Genomic DNA, 16,812 nt, shown 5'->3' with positions numbered 1-16,812 from the left:
GCCACAGATAATATATTATGTTTCAGCTTCTTGATGCATAGTTCAAGTTACATGGCCCTTTTGAAAAAGAAGCTTAGTTGCTCAGGTTCAGGAGAAAATCTCAGACTTTTGTAAACACCAGGTTTAAACACAGACTGTGCTCCAGTGTATCCCATTACATCGCTGCTAATAATGCAGCACTCCTTTGTTGTGGGGCATTCTTTCTGAGTCTATCAAACTAGCCGGGTAAAGTCAAAGGTAAATTGTTCCGTCTCCTTCACAATTACTATTATTGGGTGTTATGTGTTAATGTGATGCGTTGAATTCTTTAACTCTGTTTTCTGCTTACTGTGTCTGGGGCTTACTTTGGCTTTTCTCCAATGTCCCTTATCAAGACAGCCAAATGTATAATGTCATCAATTCTGTTACAAGCTGAATGTTTTCACATGAATCACTTAATGTTCATATCAAAACGGGGGCCAGTTTTTTCGTTTCTAAATACATAATATTTTGTTTATTGTTGTGAGGCAGGAAGCAGGTCATATTTCTAATATGCCTTGCAAAATCTCTTTATAAGCATCTAATCTTAATACCTGACCTTCTTTTTGGTTTATGGTTTTGAGTAAATAAGACCAGACTTATTTATGAAGTACGTATGTCATAACCCTGAAGATCACTAAATAGTTTAATTTTTTTTACAATGAATGGAAAGATAAAATGCAGCCATTTCTTTTAAATTATATTAAGGATGCTACACTAAGGAGACAGCAGTTTTCTAAGAAGATTGTATGAGTAATATAAGATGCATATTTCTGCTGATGCCAGTATAACTGATACTTGATATGCATTTTCTGTTACACATAACCTGCTTTTGATTTTTTGGTGGATTTGTTTTTTAATTCATACCATGCCACATACTGGAATTTTTTTGGAGTGTTAAGCTTTGGTTTGTGGTGGAATGTGGGATGTTTTATTAGGGCTCTGGTCGAGCAACACTGACAAAAACATGTAACACTCTTGTTATTATAACCAACCTGAACCACAAGCTTGGTGTGTAGGATAATGCCATATATGAACTTTTAGAAAATGTTTTTTTTTATTGGGGGGGGGGGGGTGAAGAGGATTTTCTAAAACCAACAAAATATTGAGTGTTTAAAAAGTTGTCTGTAAAAAGCATTGAAGGATAACGCTACTGCTGTAGTATTCCAGAAGTTTGTTGATAGAAGTTGCTTTATATAAATCCTTTCTTAAAGTCACTTAAAACAAGCCTTGACCATAGGAGAACAGAAATTTCTTGTACATTTTCATTCTAGGCATTCCCCAGATAAATGATCTCCTCAACACTTAACATTCAATTTTCTTATCAGATTCTTGACCGTTTTTTCTATTTTAGCTCAGTTTTCTGTTGCCCTATTTTAATTTGCTTTTATGTCTCTTGAATGGATCAGTTTTGCTGAATATGATAAAAAAGCCAGCACACTGGGTTCGTGTTTTAAAAAGTGTTGTGTTTTATGTTGGAGCATTTAATGAGAATATATGGATTAATATATATATAGGCAACATTTATGAAAGTGATAATTTTTTGTTAATTGCTAATGTTAATTGCTTTTCACAAAGACATTTTCCTATTTTCTGTAGGATATTGCGATTATCTTACCTATGATGATTTTTGTATGGTAGCATGCGTTGTTATTCAAAGGGTTATGTTGACAGCTCTGTATAACAGCAAGAAGGGATTTATTTTTTTTACCTTTTTCTTTAGGCATCTGTAGTTTGTGACACTTAACTCATTATTTTTCTTTTTCTCAACCATAGGGCTGCTGATAATGCACACCTAGACAGAGAACTTTTGTTTTATATATAGAAGGGATCATTATTCTTGCTGCCAACAGTTTTATAAACCAGGCTAAACTCCATGTCACCAATCTAAGTCTGCTTGGTTTGGTGCCCAGACATTATTTCTTGCTGCCAATGCCTTTTTGGTAGTTATATCTGCTTTTGGGCTGAAACCTTTCCAGTTGACTGGGCTGTTAAGGAGAAATTTTCAAGATGCCAGCAGCTGTTTGATAATTCCATGTACATGCAAGTGTGCACTGCATGCTAAATCTTTTACACCCTGTTACTCAGAGATACCAAGAATTACTTCAGAGCCCCAAGATGTTGACGTTACCTCAGGAAACACTGTGTACTTCACCTGCAGAGCAGAAGGAAACCCTAAACCGGAAATTATCTGGCTAAGGAATAAGTAAGACTTTCATATCAGTACATATTCTCACTTCAGAATGTTGTTTGGCAAAACAGTTTTACATTTTTATTATGTTATTTTCAAATAAAGATTTTTAGTTTGATATTTCTGGTGGTGTAAACCCCAATTTAGCAGTCAGCAGTAACTGCAGTTCATTTTCATTATACCTTGCAGCTTCCAAATGTAATTTATGCCTTTCATGCCATCTCCTAGATAACTTAATAGTGTACCTATATTTTTATAATGACTAACTTGGCCATTTTTTGCTGACATATTTTTCTTTTTCTTTTAGCAATGAATTGGACATGAGGGATGATTCTCGTCTGAATTTACTTGAAGATGGTACTCTGATGATCCAGGACACCCGGGAGACAGATCAGGGAGTTTACCAGTGCATGGCTAAAAATGTGGCAGGAGAGGTGAAAACTTCACAGGTCACTCTTCGATACTTTGGGGCACCATGTGAGTTTGCATAAATGTCCATCTCATAGTTTATTCATGGGAAACATCCATATTTCAGCATATATCTAGATGTGGTCTCAGAGGCAATTCACCTTGTGGAAAACACTTTTCATAACAGAATGTTAAATTGGTTTCTGCAGCTGTTGGCAGCTTTTTTAGAGTGCAAAGCTAGATGATTGCTTTATTTTTAATGGGTGCTTGAGGGCTTGAGGCTGAATCTAAGGAGTAAATAATATTTGTCAACTCAATAAACTCATATCAATTCTATGGATTGATCAGATTAAAAGAATTATATAGAACTAGAACACATGGGAGCAGAACGGTGGCACAGTGGTTAACATTGCTGCATTGCAGCACTGGGGTCCTATCTCCCTGTGGTTGCGTGGGTTTCCTCCAGGTGCTCCGGTTTCCTCCCACAAGACATACTGGTACCTTAATTGACTCCTGGGAAAATTGGCCCTGGTGTGAGTGTGTAAATGTCTGTGTCTGTGCCCTGCAATGGACTGCGTGTATCCTACCTTGTGCCTGTTGCTTGCTGGGAACAGGCTCCCGCTTCCCCGCGACCCTGAATTGGAAAAAGCGGTTAGAAAAGGTGTGGATGGGTGGAACCAAATAGGATGCTCATGGGTGCTTTCTAGCAGAAGTTCTTTTTGGTCTGTATTTTGTTAGGGAAGTGTTCGTTTACCTCAGTAACATGATACCAGTGCAAATTAAGATGTCTTTTAAAAAATATGCTTTTTTTTTTTCTCCCAGCACGGCCAAGTTTCGTCATCCAGCCCCAGAACACTGAGGTGCTGGTGGGGGAGAGTGTGACCCTGGAATGCAGCGCCACAGGGCAGCCTCATCCGCGCATCTCGTGGACGAAAGGGGACAGGACACCGCTGCCCACAGACTCCCGCATCGCTATCACCTCTTCTGGAGGCCTCTACATACAAAACGTCAATCAGGCCGACGCGGGACAGTACACGTGTTTTGCAAGCAATAATGTTGACACCATTCATGCCACAGCCCAAATCATAGTACAAGGTAAAGGATAAGGTAGATCTGCTTGGAACTGTCAAGTTTAGTGTTGTGTAACTAGAAGAAAACCATCATTGGAGGGCAGCCATACCAGATTTTTAAATAGCCCATTTTATTTAAGATGGAAGGGGCTTATAGTCTTGTGGTTATATTTATTCTGCACAGCAGAAGGATTTATGCAGGAGCAGCACCAGGCGTCTTGCCTTGTCTTTGACCTTAGCGTAGAACCTGAGCCACAGTTGTTCAGATGTTCAGCTCTTAACCTCTAGGCTGCATCATTTTCTTTTAGGTGCTGATTTCGTTCAAATCGTTACTTTGTCCTGATGAACCTCAGGCAATCATGTGTTATAACCTGGTGAGCTTACTCTTCTTAGTTTGCTTTCACAGCCATAAACCACAATTTCATTTAAAAAAGCGATACCCATTGTAACTGCACATTCCAGCCCCTTCAGCACACATGCAGCCTGAAAATATTTTTTACCCTCTGGGATAATCCTTAACGTGTAGAGTCAGTGTAAGTCCCCTGTAGTATTGAATCACGTTAACTTGTCCTGCAGCTCTGATGTTTGGCTTCACTTTTCTTGAGAAAAGGTTTCGAGGAGTTCCACAGTGTTGCATTAACCCACCATACACGTCAGTCCTAATGGAACTGAAAATAAAACATTGTGTGCCACCCAATTCAAACAGTCTTCTCTGCCAAAGACTTCAAATTTCATGCTTAGCTTTACAGTAAACATTGTGGATGTCAATGAAATGACTTAACCACTAATTTACAATCTTCCCAAAAATGTGAGAATTACAAATAAAAATGAACTCATCTATCTAATACTTTCTAAAAGTGTTTTTATTTTTCAGGATCAAGAGTTTTCTTGCAGTATTTTTTTTTCAGTTTCTCTGTTTTAAAAAACACAAATTAGTCATTTAGTTCTTTTTGTTTTGGTGCATTTTCAGCCATACCTCAATTTACTGTAACACCTCAAGACCAGACTGTGTTGGAAGGGCACACTGTGGACTTTGTCTGCGCAGCACAAGGAAATCCCCAGCCAGTCATTGCCTGGACGAAAGGAGGTACGAAATATTATTTTAAGTGTTTAAGTTCATGTGCCAATTGATATTTGTTGAAATGGACTTTTGCAATGCTTGCTGAAAGCCAAGCTCCTGTTATTCTCTGGTGCCAATACATATGTTTTGAAATTCTATTGTTTTATTCTGTTTTTTTTTTTACCCCTAACCTGTACTCCAAAGTGCTGCTTTATCTTTGCTCCCAAGTCTTAACAAAGTCAGATACAATACCTGAAGAAATGATAAGTCACATTCGGGGCCTTGTGAAGTACTCAGACCCTTCCTCTGTTTTTTTTTAATTTTGAGAAATTACAAAAAGACACATTTTATACAATAAATATTTTATTCAAAATATGACTTCTGAAAATGATGAATTGTAAAGGTAAGCTAAATTATTAACACATAGATTCAACAAATATATTGATTGTATAAGTATTCCGATCAGAGAATATAATGTTTTATGAAAGCACTTCTGGCAGCAATTATAGCTGCCTATCTTTTTGGGTAAGTCTCTACAAGTTTGTGCACTGGCTTGGTGCAGTTTCTCACCATTCTTGTCACATTTGCTCGAGCTCTCTCAGGTTACTAGGGCATCTCTAATGGTTAGCAGTTTTTCAAAGATTTTCAAGTCACACATTTGACTGGGCCACTTAAGGCCATCGCTTTCTTATTCCTAAGCCACTCCAGTGTAGCGTTGACCTAGTTCTTTGGGTTTTTGTCACAGTTTTCACAGATTTCCCTCTAAGATTTGGCAGTACTTTGCCCCATCTATGTTCCCATCAATCTGAGCAAGCATCAGAAATAATATTTTGCATTATCCCAAAAGTTCCAGTTTTGTCTTCTCTAACCACAAAACCTTTTGCCACATGTTTTACAGGATCACTCAGGTACTTGTTTACAAACCCCGTGCAGGATTTCACATGACTTTGTTTCTGTTCCCCTTTGCTGGAGTGACTAGAACATTGTAGATCCATGGAAATGTTATCCCATCTCTGCCACTGAACTCTGTAATTCTTTCAAAGTTGCTTTAGGCCTTATAATGGCACCCTTAACCAGTTCCCTCATTGCTCAGTGGCTCAGAATAATTGGAGGGACAGCCTGTTTGTTTATCGTCTGGGTGCTTTCCACTTCTTGGTGATCGTCTTATTAAGCAAGTGTCTTTGAAATGTTTTTATATAACTATCCATGGGATGTCTTGAAAGATCCTTAGTCTTTGGTTTAATCTTTTCTTGAAAATCACTACTTGACTGAGGGACCATAAAAAGATAGGTGTATTTATTTTGAAATCATGTGAACCACTATTATTGTATGCGGAAAGAGACCACTCAACTAATTGTGTGGCTCATTAAGGTAATTTTATGTACCTAAGTTAATTTAGATATTTAACAGCAAAAATATGATTTTTCTTTTTTTCCTGTAATTTGTGTAATCTACTTTTTGTTTTGTTTTTTTTGCTTTCAACATGTGGAGCAGGTCGTGTATATATCTAATATTAATTGCTATTTCAACATGTTGTGATTGCAAGCTTTAAAGCAGTGCAAGGGTCTGGACAAGGCATTGTACATTCATTTTCAATCAGGTTTGTCAAAGCCAGTCTTGGAATGCATCAGTCTTTGCCAAATTTCCCATTGGCCCTTGCCAATAATCCTCCTAATAATCCCCATCTTGGAATTAGCTTGATCACTTTGTTCTCCTCCCTACTGATAGCTGGTGTGTGGTAAGTCTACTGGTGTACTATGGCTGCCATTGCATCATCCAAGTGGATGCTGCACATTGGTGGTGATGGAGGGGAGTACCCATTACCTGTAAAGTGTTTTGAGCGGAGTGTCCAGAAAAGAGTTATATATATATAAGTGTAAGGAATAATTAATTTTTATTATTATAAGTATTCTAAATCCTCAAAGGCAGTGAATGACAAACCAGTGCACACAAGTGAAAACTCAGTGGAAGTGCTTTAGTCCAGGGACACTTCTTTACTGCGGGAGTCTGGATCAAACTATCCAGCCATGTTGCTGAAGCTGATGCCCTGGCTTGTTTCACAAAACTGCCGGGTAACATCTTTGGATCCGTTAACTACTAACTACCTAATCGGCCAAATGGCCTCATATAATTTGTAACTGTTCTTGTGTTTTCTAACATTATAAAATAAAGGAAAGGTGAAGTCTCTTGGCCCCATCACATTGTTGTTTTTTTCAATGGATTGTAGAAATTTAATTTTGACTGTGTGATAAATACTGATTTTGCCCGTGTGTTTCATAAAGAGAATACCTGCGTCTAACACTTTTCTTGGTGAATGTGTGCCAGGGAGCCTGTTGCCAGCAGACAGGAGACATGCTGTCCTCTCCAGTGGAACTCTAAGAATTGCCCGAGTAGCTCTACATGACCAAGGCCAGTATGAATGCCAGGCTGTCAACCCTGTGGGCTCTGTAAGAACAACTGCTCAGCTAACCATACAGCAAAGAGGTAACCTTTATTTTACTCTCTGTTTCTTGTGCCGCATACTACATTGTGACAAATGTTAGTCTATGTTCTGGATAATCTCTATAGATAATCTAGATATATCTATAGATAGATAAGGTATACAACATATAGCATAGCTTATTTGACTGTGTTTTATTGACAATATTGTGGTCGTCAGATAGTTACATTTGCACATTCTAGTTGGAGTAGGGTTTATTTGCTATTCATTAAAAGCTCTTTCAGGCTTCTGTAATGATTATTTGTTGTGATCATACCATAAACATTCAGTACTGTCAAGCAGTACTTTGGGATATGGGACCATGCAGCACTGTGCAGGAGGTTCAGTGCCAATTGGAGGAGAGGCCTGTTCCTCAACAACAGTACCTCAAGCCTGCAGATCCTCAGGATGCCACATGTGTTGCTGTGCCTCCAGGAGCCAAGAGGAACCTGGTTAACTAATGCCACCCTACCCTTACCAGCACTTAGCCACTTGTGCGCTTCCACCAGGGGAATCCCAGTTATAGTCACTAGTGACATGACCCAGGCTTGAACCCGGGACACCCGCACCATCGCCTTCAACTGAGGCTCAATCAAGCGCTGTTCCAAGTTTAGCCAATTTTTTTCAAATTATGGTTTTACTTAAATGTATTTCCAGTGCCTTTTTGTTTCAAGTTTATTTTCTGTATGTTAAAGGGAGATTCAGAAAGGAAACAAAAACATACTGTATATTCCTCATTTTAATTTACACAGAAGATGATTTACATATAAGTCAACAATGGCTACGCAAAGCCCAGATGACAGATATTTGGTTAGTTCTTTCTTTGCTGAATTACAGGGCTGTTTTGTGGGTTTCAGTTGTGGAGCTACCCAGAAAACCACTGAGCTCTGTAATTCTGGAATGACAAGATGTGTTCCTTATAGTAATGGTTATCAGCATCATGTTGAAACACAGAGCTTAACAATTATCTTCAAAACAGCAGCCTGAGGGAGTACTTTGCCTGCAAGGAAACAAACTAATAAAGATAGAAACATACAGAATGAAACAAATATTTTACTTCTATTGTATTTTTCCCTACTTGCCTTCCTTGTTTGAAGGAGATGCTGTGTACTTTAAGGTACAGTAAATATTAAATATATTCAAATTCATGTTATGAAGGCTTTACTATTTATTTTAGTCTTATTCTTATGGTACCTCCTAAAAGAAATGTCAGAGAGTGCAGGGCATTTTGATTGAAATATAAAAGGCTGTCTTACAGAGACTATTCTGTTGCAAAGGTAGTCTGAGGTCAAAGAAGGAAAACGACAGCCCAGGAAATCACACAGTCAGAGCTGCAGGCTTAGAAATGAATTAATCTTTATTATCAGTTCTAGAGCTGGCCAAAGATATGTAAACAATTTTTAAACTATCTTGCATATTGGATAGAAAATGTGATAGAAAACCTCCCAAAAAGCAAAAATGTAATTATTAACACATGTTTTTAAATCATCAGTAACGCCTGTTTTCACAAATGCTCCAAGGGACATGACGGTGGATTCTGGCAATGATGTGCAAATTCCATGCCGTGCTCAGGGAGAGCCCGAGCCAGTGATTACATGGAACAAGGTTAGAAGTCTGTGACACGGCTGAGATTTTGCTCTTGGATGTTGAATGTGCCTTGTAATAATGTAGCATCTGTTGAGGCCCTGTTTTTGCACTGGTTATGTCGACAGTGATATCGAAATCAGTTTTTAATCAGTTCCCAAAATATTGGATATATTTCTTAACAACGTGTGAAATGACCCAGTGGATACTGTGGAGGTGTGCATGTGCGTGTATGTGTTTGTGTGTGAGTGAGAGAAAAATACATTTGTCAGGGAGCTGACTTTTTTGGGAATCTTAAACGATTTTAAAGGCAAGAGAAGATCCAAACTGCTTAACCTGAGTTACCATGAGAAAGTCAAAAGTGACTGTTGATAAGTCAGAAAAATATAGTTGCCAACCTCTTACATTCCAGTTTACATTTTAGAAAATATATTATTTGATTTTGCTTCACCCATTCCAAGAGCGTATATAACTTTTTTAACTCATGTTTGATCCACTCTCATCGAGCCTGGTATTTCAGCTGGGCTAGATTCAAGAAACTAACAAAACGGACTCATTAGTTCAAGCAGGTAGCTGCATCAGCATGCGTAGGCTGCAAAGGAACAAGTTGAGGGTTTATTCTATGCTAAAAAAAAGAGAAGAGTGTTTGTGTGCATGTCTACAAATTTTGTACAATTTTACACAATTTTATCAGATTTAAAGAATGTTTTGGTTGTGAATTGTCACTCAGTACTTGTAATAAGTTGTTCTTCTCTTTGTTCTGTTCCATGTTCCTTCAGGAAGGTGTACAAATTACAGAAAGTGGGAAGTTTCACATAAATCCTGATGGATTCCTGGAGATTCAGGATGTGGGGCTTGCAGATGAGGGCCGATACGAGTGTGTTGCTAGGAACACCATTGGATACTCATCTGCCAGTATGGTGCTGACCGTCCAGGGTAAGCTAGCTCAGGTGTACTGACAAGGGTCTTGTTCTGAAATGAATGATACTTACCCTGAAATTTCAGTTCAGTTCAGTCTTGTGAGTAGGTGTTGGACCGTTAGACCTTTCTGGAATTCTGATTAAAGCTTTTAATGTGATTAAGACATCTAACAATCTAAATGATAACTTATATAATATATATGTAAGAACACCAACATTATAAGAAAAATTGATACTCAGCTGAAATCTCTTTATCACTAGGCCAATTTAACTAAAGTCAATGAAAATCTTCAATTATAATTAAGACATGATGTGAAATTTCAGTAAACCTTAAGTATTTCATGAAGTATCGTAAAAACTATAGTACAGAAGGCCTATATGTTATATGCGAGTCCCTTGTAAGGTTTTGGATAGAATACATTCAAGGAAAACACCAATATTGTATTTAATAGATACTTTATTGTCCACGGCTATGGAAATTTGTCTAATGATGCTAGAAAGTTAAAGTGAAACTGTTAGATTTGCAAATGCAAAACCTTACTTTATACTTTTTTGTGATTGTTTATAAGTATATAAACAATTTGAAAGGTATTTAATATAGCATTATATTCCTCTTAAGGTATACTACAATATGAGGCCACATGATATACTGTAATGTATGCCCATTCTTCTCTGGAGCTCTAGAGCCAGTGGCAGGATTGTTCAGAAATAATTCATAATAAAGTCTTCTGAAGCCATATTACTTGATCTCTTCTAGCACATCTTGAAAATACATATAAATGTGTACATGGCTCCTGTATTTTTCTCAGTTTTTGTCTCAGAAAAAAATGGAAGCTGAATGAAAGGGCTGGCTGTTAATTATAATTTTCAGATTTACTGGTTTCAGTTTTTTATTTTTTTCTCATTGAAGTACAAAACAAAAAATAACCACTGGCAAAATATGTATGTTCATGTACAGTATGTACTGTATATAGAAGCACAATTTCAGGTGCATACCTTGTTGAAATTAAAGAGAAGAAAACTGAGTGTGAGAAATGTGATAGACTGGTGTCCCATCCTAGATGTATCCTGCCTTGTGCCAGTGCTAGCTAACAACCTGAATAAACACATTTTACCAAAGTATGACTTTGTGCCTATAGAAACTGTCTTAACAACCAGGAACCTAGTTGTATCAAAGTGAAGGGATAAAACTTACAAATAAAAATAGAATCACTCTGGACAAGGCACAAAAGGGCTCAGATCCCCAAGTATGATACTGCTTCTACAAAGAAAATATAGCAACAGAAACATTCTGCAACATATTTTTATTTTATTAAAATGACACTGAACAATTTAAAACTAGCTATTATTCATATTAATTTTGGGCAAACTACTGCCACAGCTGTCATGGCCATCAAGATATTTTCTGCTGGCCTGGGTCCCACTGCACTGCTCTCAACTTTTTCAGCGGTTCAGAGCTTTGTATTAGTTGGCAGTGGTTAATAATCACCTGAAATGGTTGCTGTAGGTTTTAGCCAGCTATGTTTTAGTTCTGAGTTAGCAAGGTGACCTATAATCGTGGGTAGTTACTATATCTTGTGACTGAAGAGCCTTCAATGTGAGTGCCATGAGATGTTACTAGTAGAAAAACAGCATTTCTCCAGTGCCATCCAATCATGGGCTAGTAGGTGGCTTGATCAGCATGATGAGCGAGCATCTTTAGTTTAAATTTTAAGCATCTAGTTCAAAAGCTGTTTCTATGATGTGGGTTTATAGGCATATCATAAGACTGTCAAAGGGACTCCTTTCAGAATCTCTTTCAGAGATGCACAATTTTATGAGATTTTAGTATTTTCAAGGAAGGAATATGAAGTTTTTTTCTTTTCAGAATTGTTTTCAAGTAAAAATGATTCAAGGAAAAATTGAGATTATCATAATAGAGTAAACAACTATAGAAATATCCCAACTAACAGATAGGCTTCACATTTCCATGTTTATATACCTTGCTTACCAGCAGTGCTGAGTTAAAAAAAATGGTAGCACTGCCAATTATAGTAAGTCTATGTCAGTATTGACAAATACTTGTTTGACAAATAGTTCTAGGACTAACAGATAGACTACTAGACTTGATAGATAAAATATGCTAGCTCTAGTTTGCAGTAAATATGAAAAATTCCCGCTGATCATGTGTTCTGGATAAAGGCAACTCCATATATTATTTTTGTAAAATAAATTTTTAAAATATTGTATTTGTTTAAAATTTGAAATGGTTTAAAATTGTTAAAAATGTCTACCTTTCATTCCAAATCTGTGCATGCTCGTGGTCACGGTTGTAAGGATTAGGGGATAGGCTGTTGCCCAGGGCACAGGGTTGAACTCTGGAGCCCAGGCATCTTCTATTCAAGACTGGTATATGTCATAACATGACCACAATTCCCTAAGCCACTGTGCATACTGACAGAGCACCTCCTAGGCTAGGGATAGGAACTAGGCTTCTATCGTGAGTATCCAGCAGATAGTGACTGCTGATTTGCCAGGGACCTGCAAGCTAGTAGTGATGTCAGTGAAAGTCACGCTGCTTCTCCAATCAGCTCTGACTTTCCTTTCAGGCACTGTGGAACTTGTAGTATGACAAATAAGGAATGGTTCTGCAGGGGAGAATGTTATAGGACTTGTCTGCAAGTCTCGGCTGTGGGGGTACAGGATTCACTGCCAGAGAGCTTCAAAAACAATGGGTACAGATCCCTTGCCAGCTGCAACTGGCAACTCCAGAGCATTCCTGAAAAAACGTCAAGCTGGCAAATATAAGTTCTCAAATATCTCAAATATAAGTTGAGGATTATGAGGAACCACCAGGTCTTGTTACTTCACTACTGTAAATGCATAGTTATAGTTGTACTGTTCACTGAAAAATAATTAATAGATACCAAGCACCCTGCTAAAGTAAACAATATCACAGCTTTGTTCTTTATTTTAATGAAGGACTTATCCTTTTCTATAAGTTTTTCCAACACCTACTGTCAACCACTTCTAACTTTCTTTCTAAAGGTATTACAATTATTGCCCTTTTCACACTTTCTTTTAGTTTTAGAACTGAGTTGACTCTGTAAGTCTTGTTCAGGGGTAAAGTTATTGCTTTTTAAGGTGAAGAAAGGAAACGTACAAGCATTGTTTATGTAGCTTAAGTGAGAGAAATTTGTTAATACAACATATTATGAACAATTTGAAATTTCAAACCCAGATGTGGCCAAATTCAGGTTCAAGGGAAGGAAATTGTGGATATGTGGCTTTTGTATCTGGTAAATCTATAGTTAACAAAATGATCCTTTCATAATGAAAAAAATAATTATTTATTCATTTTTTTTTAAATGTCACAACAAGAAAAGAGGGAAATTGGCTCAAGAAAAGTTGTGATGTATTTGAATTCCAAACCAAATTGCATAACTTATTGCAATCCTTTATCATTACCTTTTCACATTTAATATTTTTTTAATGGAAATACAAGAGATATCTGAACTTTACCTTTAAACGCTCGTCAAATGTAATGTTTTCTTTTTCTGAAGTTCCTCAGATCAGCCGAAATGGAGATCCATATGTTGTGCCTTCAATTAGGGAAGCCATACAGTCTGTTGATAGTGCTATCGACTCTACTAGGAGACATCTGTTTGACAGGTAGGATGCATGTTTAGCCTGGCATTGTTCAGTCTTGGTCCTAGGGGGCTGGTGTATCTGCGTGTTTTATAGGTCTGTTTAAAGCAATAGCAACTGAAAGGCTGGGGCAATGTGTTAAATTGGTCCAGTTATCCCAGTGGTTAACTGATATAGCTCATTAAGAACAGAGCTGTAATGAAAATCTGCTGGAACACAGGCCTTCTAAAACTGGGATTGGGCAGCCCAGAATTAGAATATAAGCCTGCTCTACTGAAAAGCCTTTTAATGTAAGTGAGATGTTTTGTTTTTGTTTAGATAAAAATTGAGTTATGGTTTCTCAAAAGTTGATCCTATTAAAACACGAAATCATACCCATTCTCTTGTTTACTTTAATGTATAACACAAGCTATTGTTATGTCCCTAGAAGAAATCATAAGACTTTTAAATATTCTGTATTTTGACCATGAAACGGTTCTCTGGAATAATTATTACTGATGTGCAGCCCTATGACATTTCCTGTTGATTTTCCCTAATTGGCTTCTCACGGTCTCAACTCAGTTGTAGCCAGATTTGGTTTTTTTTATAATCCCTTTTGGTATTGCTAATGTGCCTCGTGTTTAATGCCAAAGAATTTTTCAGACTATTGTATTATTTTGTTTGAGTAGTTGCAATTTTAGTACATCCTCATATTTAAGCAGGATTGCTACAGCAGCCAGTATTACAGAGGCTAATTTTACATGTTTGTAATGGTGTTGCAATGATCTAGAAGTATTGTGTCCTGATCTAACTGGTTATCATCTTTCATTAACTGTGTAACCTTATCATGTAAGTTTCCATTGGACATGGTGCATTTCTCTGTGCTTATTAGATCTCAGAGACTATCATTCAGTAGGACATGTAGGTTTTTTTTCATTTTATGTGTGATGTATATTATATATTAATGTATACTGTTTATGCATTGTAATGATTGCCAAAATGGCAAGAAAAAAGACCCATAGCTGCATAAAGACTACCCATATAAGATTGCAGTGTTAAACATGTAGTGAATATTTTGGATGCTGGGAATAAAAATACTGTATATAGAGTAGTTCAAGTAGGTAGCTGCGTCAGCATGCGTAGGCTGCCAAGGAACAAGTAATAGGTTTATTCCATGCTGAAAAGAGAAGAAAGGAAACACAACGTTTCGGCTGTGGAGCCTTCGTCGGGCGACTGACACCCGAACACCTGAAGAAGTTTCCACAGCCGAAATGTTGTGTTTCCTTTCTTCTCTTTTCAGCATGGAATAAACCTATTACTTGTTCCTTTACTGTATAAAGAGTACAAGTGCATTTAAAATTGAGATTAGGAGGCACTTCTTTACCCAAATAGGAATATGGAGCAAGTTACCCTGCCATGTTGTTAAAACAATACACTGACTTTTTTCAAGAACCAGTTGGATGTGATGTGTGAAAGCAAAATTGGTTCTATTCATAATAAAAGTAGTCAAGATGGAAGCCTCAAACTCTTCAAAATCAAGGTTACATGCCTTATTTATGTCCACCATACAATTAAAATGCAGTAGTTATTTTACTAACCATTTAGCTGGCAATGCTGGTATTAATTTTATTTGTAGAACGGTAAGATACAGTATACAGTATATTAGTACAGATACATCTCTGTTTTGTAACTACCTGAAAGCCTTTGCTGAGGAAAGGTACCCAATAAGCCTAAAAAAATGGAAACACTGTTTCCAGCTGTTTCTATTTGCATAATTGTAGTACTGCAGTAAAGTCTGGTCCAGCTTAAGATACAGATATAACATGTATTCCAATGAAAAAGACGTGACAAATTTCTCTGAAAAGGCTGAATAGAACCAATCTCAGCCACTACTAGACTCTTCTACAATTTGCAGTACTGATAGATGGAACACAGAGCTTTCACATTGAAAAACAAAATTCCTGTTATGGTTAAACTTTGGTCAGTACCTCATTGAATCAGACTGTTAAGAGTTGTTCTAGGGGTACAGAAAAGGTGAATAATTGATAAAACAAAAAGACATATTTTCCACATGGAATCAGGCCAGAGAAGATAAGCGTGGAAAAAACATCTTTTTTGTCTACATGCGGTTTTCAGCCTATAATGTACTTTAGAAGATGAGAAGAGATTTAACATTAGAAACTTCCAGATGGGTCCAGGGGCAATCTTAAATTCTCCATATGTATCTAAGAACACTACATCTGACTTTTATGACTGGACATTTCCTTGCAGTATCACTTTTTAAAGATCAGCATGCTAGAATGGATGTTTCTCTAATAAAAGTGTCTGGAAACCTGTTGTATTTGTCTGAAATGTAGTTGGCCCTCATGCCCTCTTTTTTTCGTTTTTCCCCATGGCTCTCTCTGCTGGTTTGTGTTTTTCTGTTCATTTTGAAGAAATCCAAAGAGGTGACATTGTCAGTGCCTTTCAGGATTTTGAATACTTGTGTCAGGTCCAATTGTCTTCACTGGTGCTGGAATGTTGCTTTTCCCTGGACAGATCCAAGAGCAGCAATCTCTTTTCTGTAACCTGGTAACACAACATTCTAAATTAGTTTTTGTGCAACATCCCTTGATTTAACTTCTGCACTTTTAGCTGTACATTCTAGCTTTTTGTACACCTTTTTAATTGCTTCCCCACGTTGTCTAGAAAATGTAAATGACATCTCAACAAACATATTTAGGTCTTTTTCATAAGAAGCCTCCATGCTCGTCTCTTTTAGAATTTCATTTACTGTTTCTACAGTGTTTGCTCATCCTTAGATGGTATCATCTGCAAAGACTAGTTTGCTAGCTCTTCCAGATCATTGATATCAACTAAGAGCAGTAGTCCTCAGTCCCAGCAGTAGTCCCTGGACCACAGTACAGATCCCTGTGGTACTCTACTAATTATGTCACCCTAGTCTGAGTATTCACCCTTTTTTCTGTACCCTCTGTTTCTATTTAATAACTAATTCTCAATCCAAAGACTAACATTGCAGGAAGTACCCTTCATGCCTACCACCTACAGTTTGATCATTGATCATAATTTGGTCAAGGAGATTCACAGCTCAGAAAGATTTGATGGAAACTTTTAATGTTTAATGTGTTTGAAAAGTTGTTAACTTGCACACATTTTATAAATGATTGGACCACTCATGTCACTGAGTGTTTTGTTGAAACAAGCCAAACACAACTTGTTCAAGATAGCAGATGCCTTGTCTTGTGGACATTACTACAATCAAAGCTTAGGTATCAATATAAACAAAATGAGCACATCTCAAAGATAGTTTAAGTAGGTAGCTGTGTGTCACCCGAATACGCCCAAAGAAGGCTCCACAGCCGAAACATTGTGTTTCTTTTCTTTTCTTCTCTTTTCAGAATGGAATAAACCTTTACATCTCCAAGATGTTTAAGTATACATTTTAAAAATCTCTGAAGTTGCAAATTATCACATGG

At 37.2% G+C, this 16,812-nt stretch overlaps 1 protein-coding gene across 3 annotated transcripts in view; it reads left to right on the top strand.

Moving 5' to 3' along the window:
- The window catches only part of pxdn (peroxidasin), a 93,022-nt gene that overhangs the window by 55,728 nt on the left and 20,482 nt on the right, over positions 1-16,812 (top strand). For all 3 annotated transcript variants that reach the window (XM_088909622.1, XM_088909623.1, XM_088909624.1), the window contains exons 8-15: positions 2,107-2,224; positions 2,517-2,686; positions 3,440-3,712; positions 4,658-4,774; positions 7,073-7,231; positions 8,719-8,831; positions 9,590-9,746; positions 13,273-13,381. In XM_088909622.1, the coding sequence (XP_088765748.1) occupies positions 2,107-2,224; positions 2,517-2,686; positions 3,440-3,712; positions 4,658-4,774; positions 7,073-7,231; positions 8,719-8,831; positions 9,590-9,746; positions 13,273-13,381 (1,216 nt within the window). The remainder of the gene's footprint in view (positions 1-2,106; positions 2,225-2,516; positions 2,687-3,439; positions 3,713-4,657; positions 4,775-7,072; positions 7,232-8,718; positions 8,832-9,589; positions 9,747-13,272; positions 13,382-16,812) is intronic.

Source organism: Atractosteus spatula, chromosome 2 (assembly GCF_055471065.1).
Source record: "Atractosteus spatula isolate fAtrSpa1 chromosome 2, fAtrSpa1.hap1, whole genome shotgun sequence".
NCBI lineage: Eukaryota > Metazoa > Chordata > Actinopteri > Semionotiformes > Lepisosteidae > Atractosteus > Atractosteus spatula.
The sequence above is the reverse complement of the archived record's forward strand: the minus strand, read 5'-3'. Positions and strand labels throughout refer to the sequence as shown.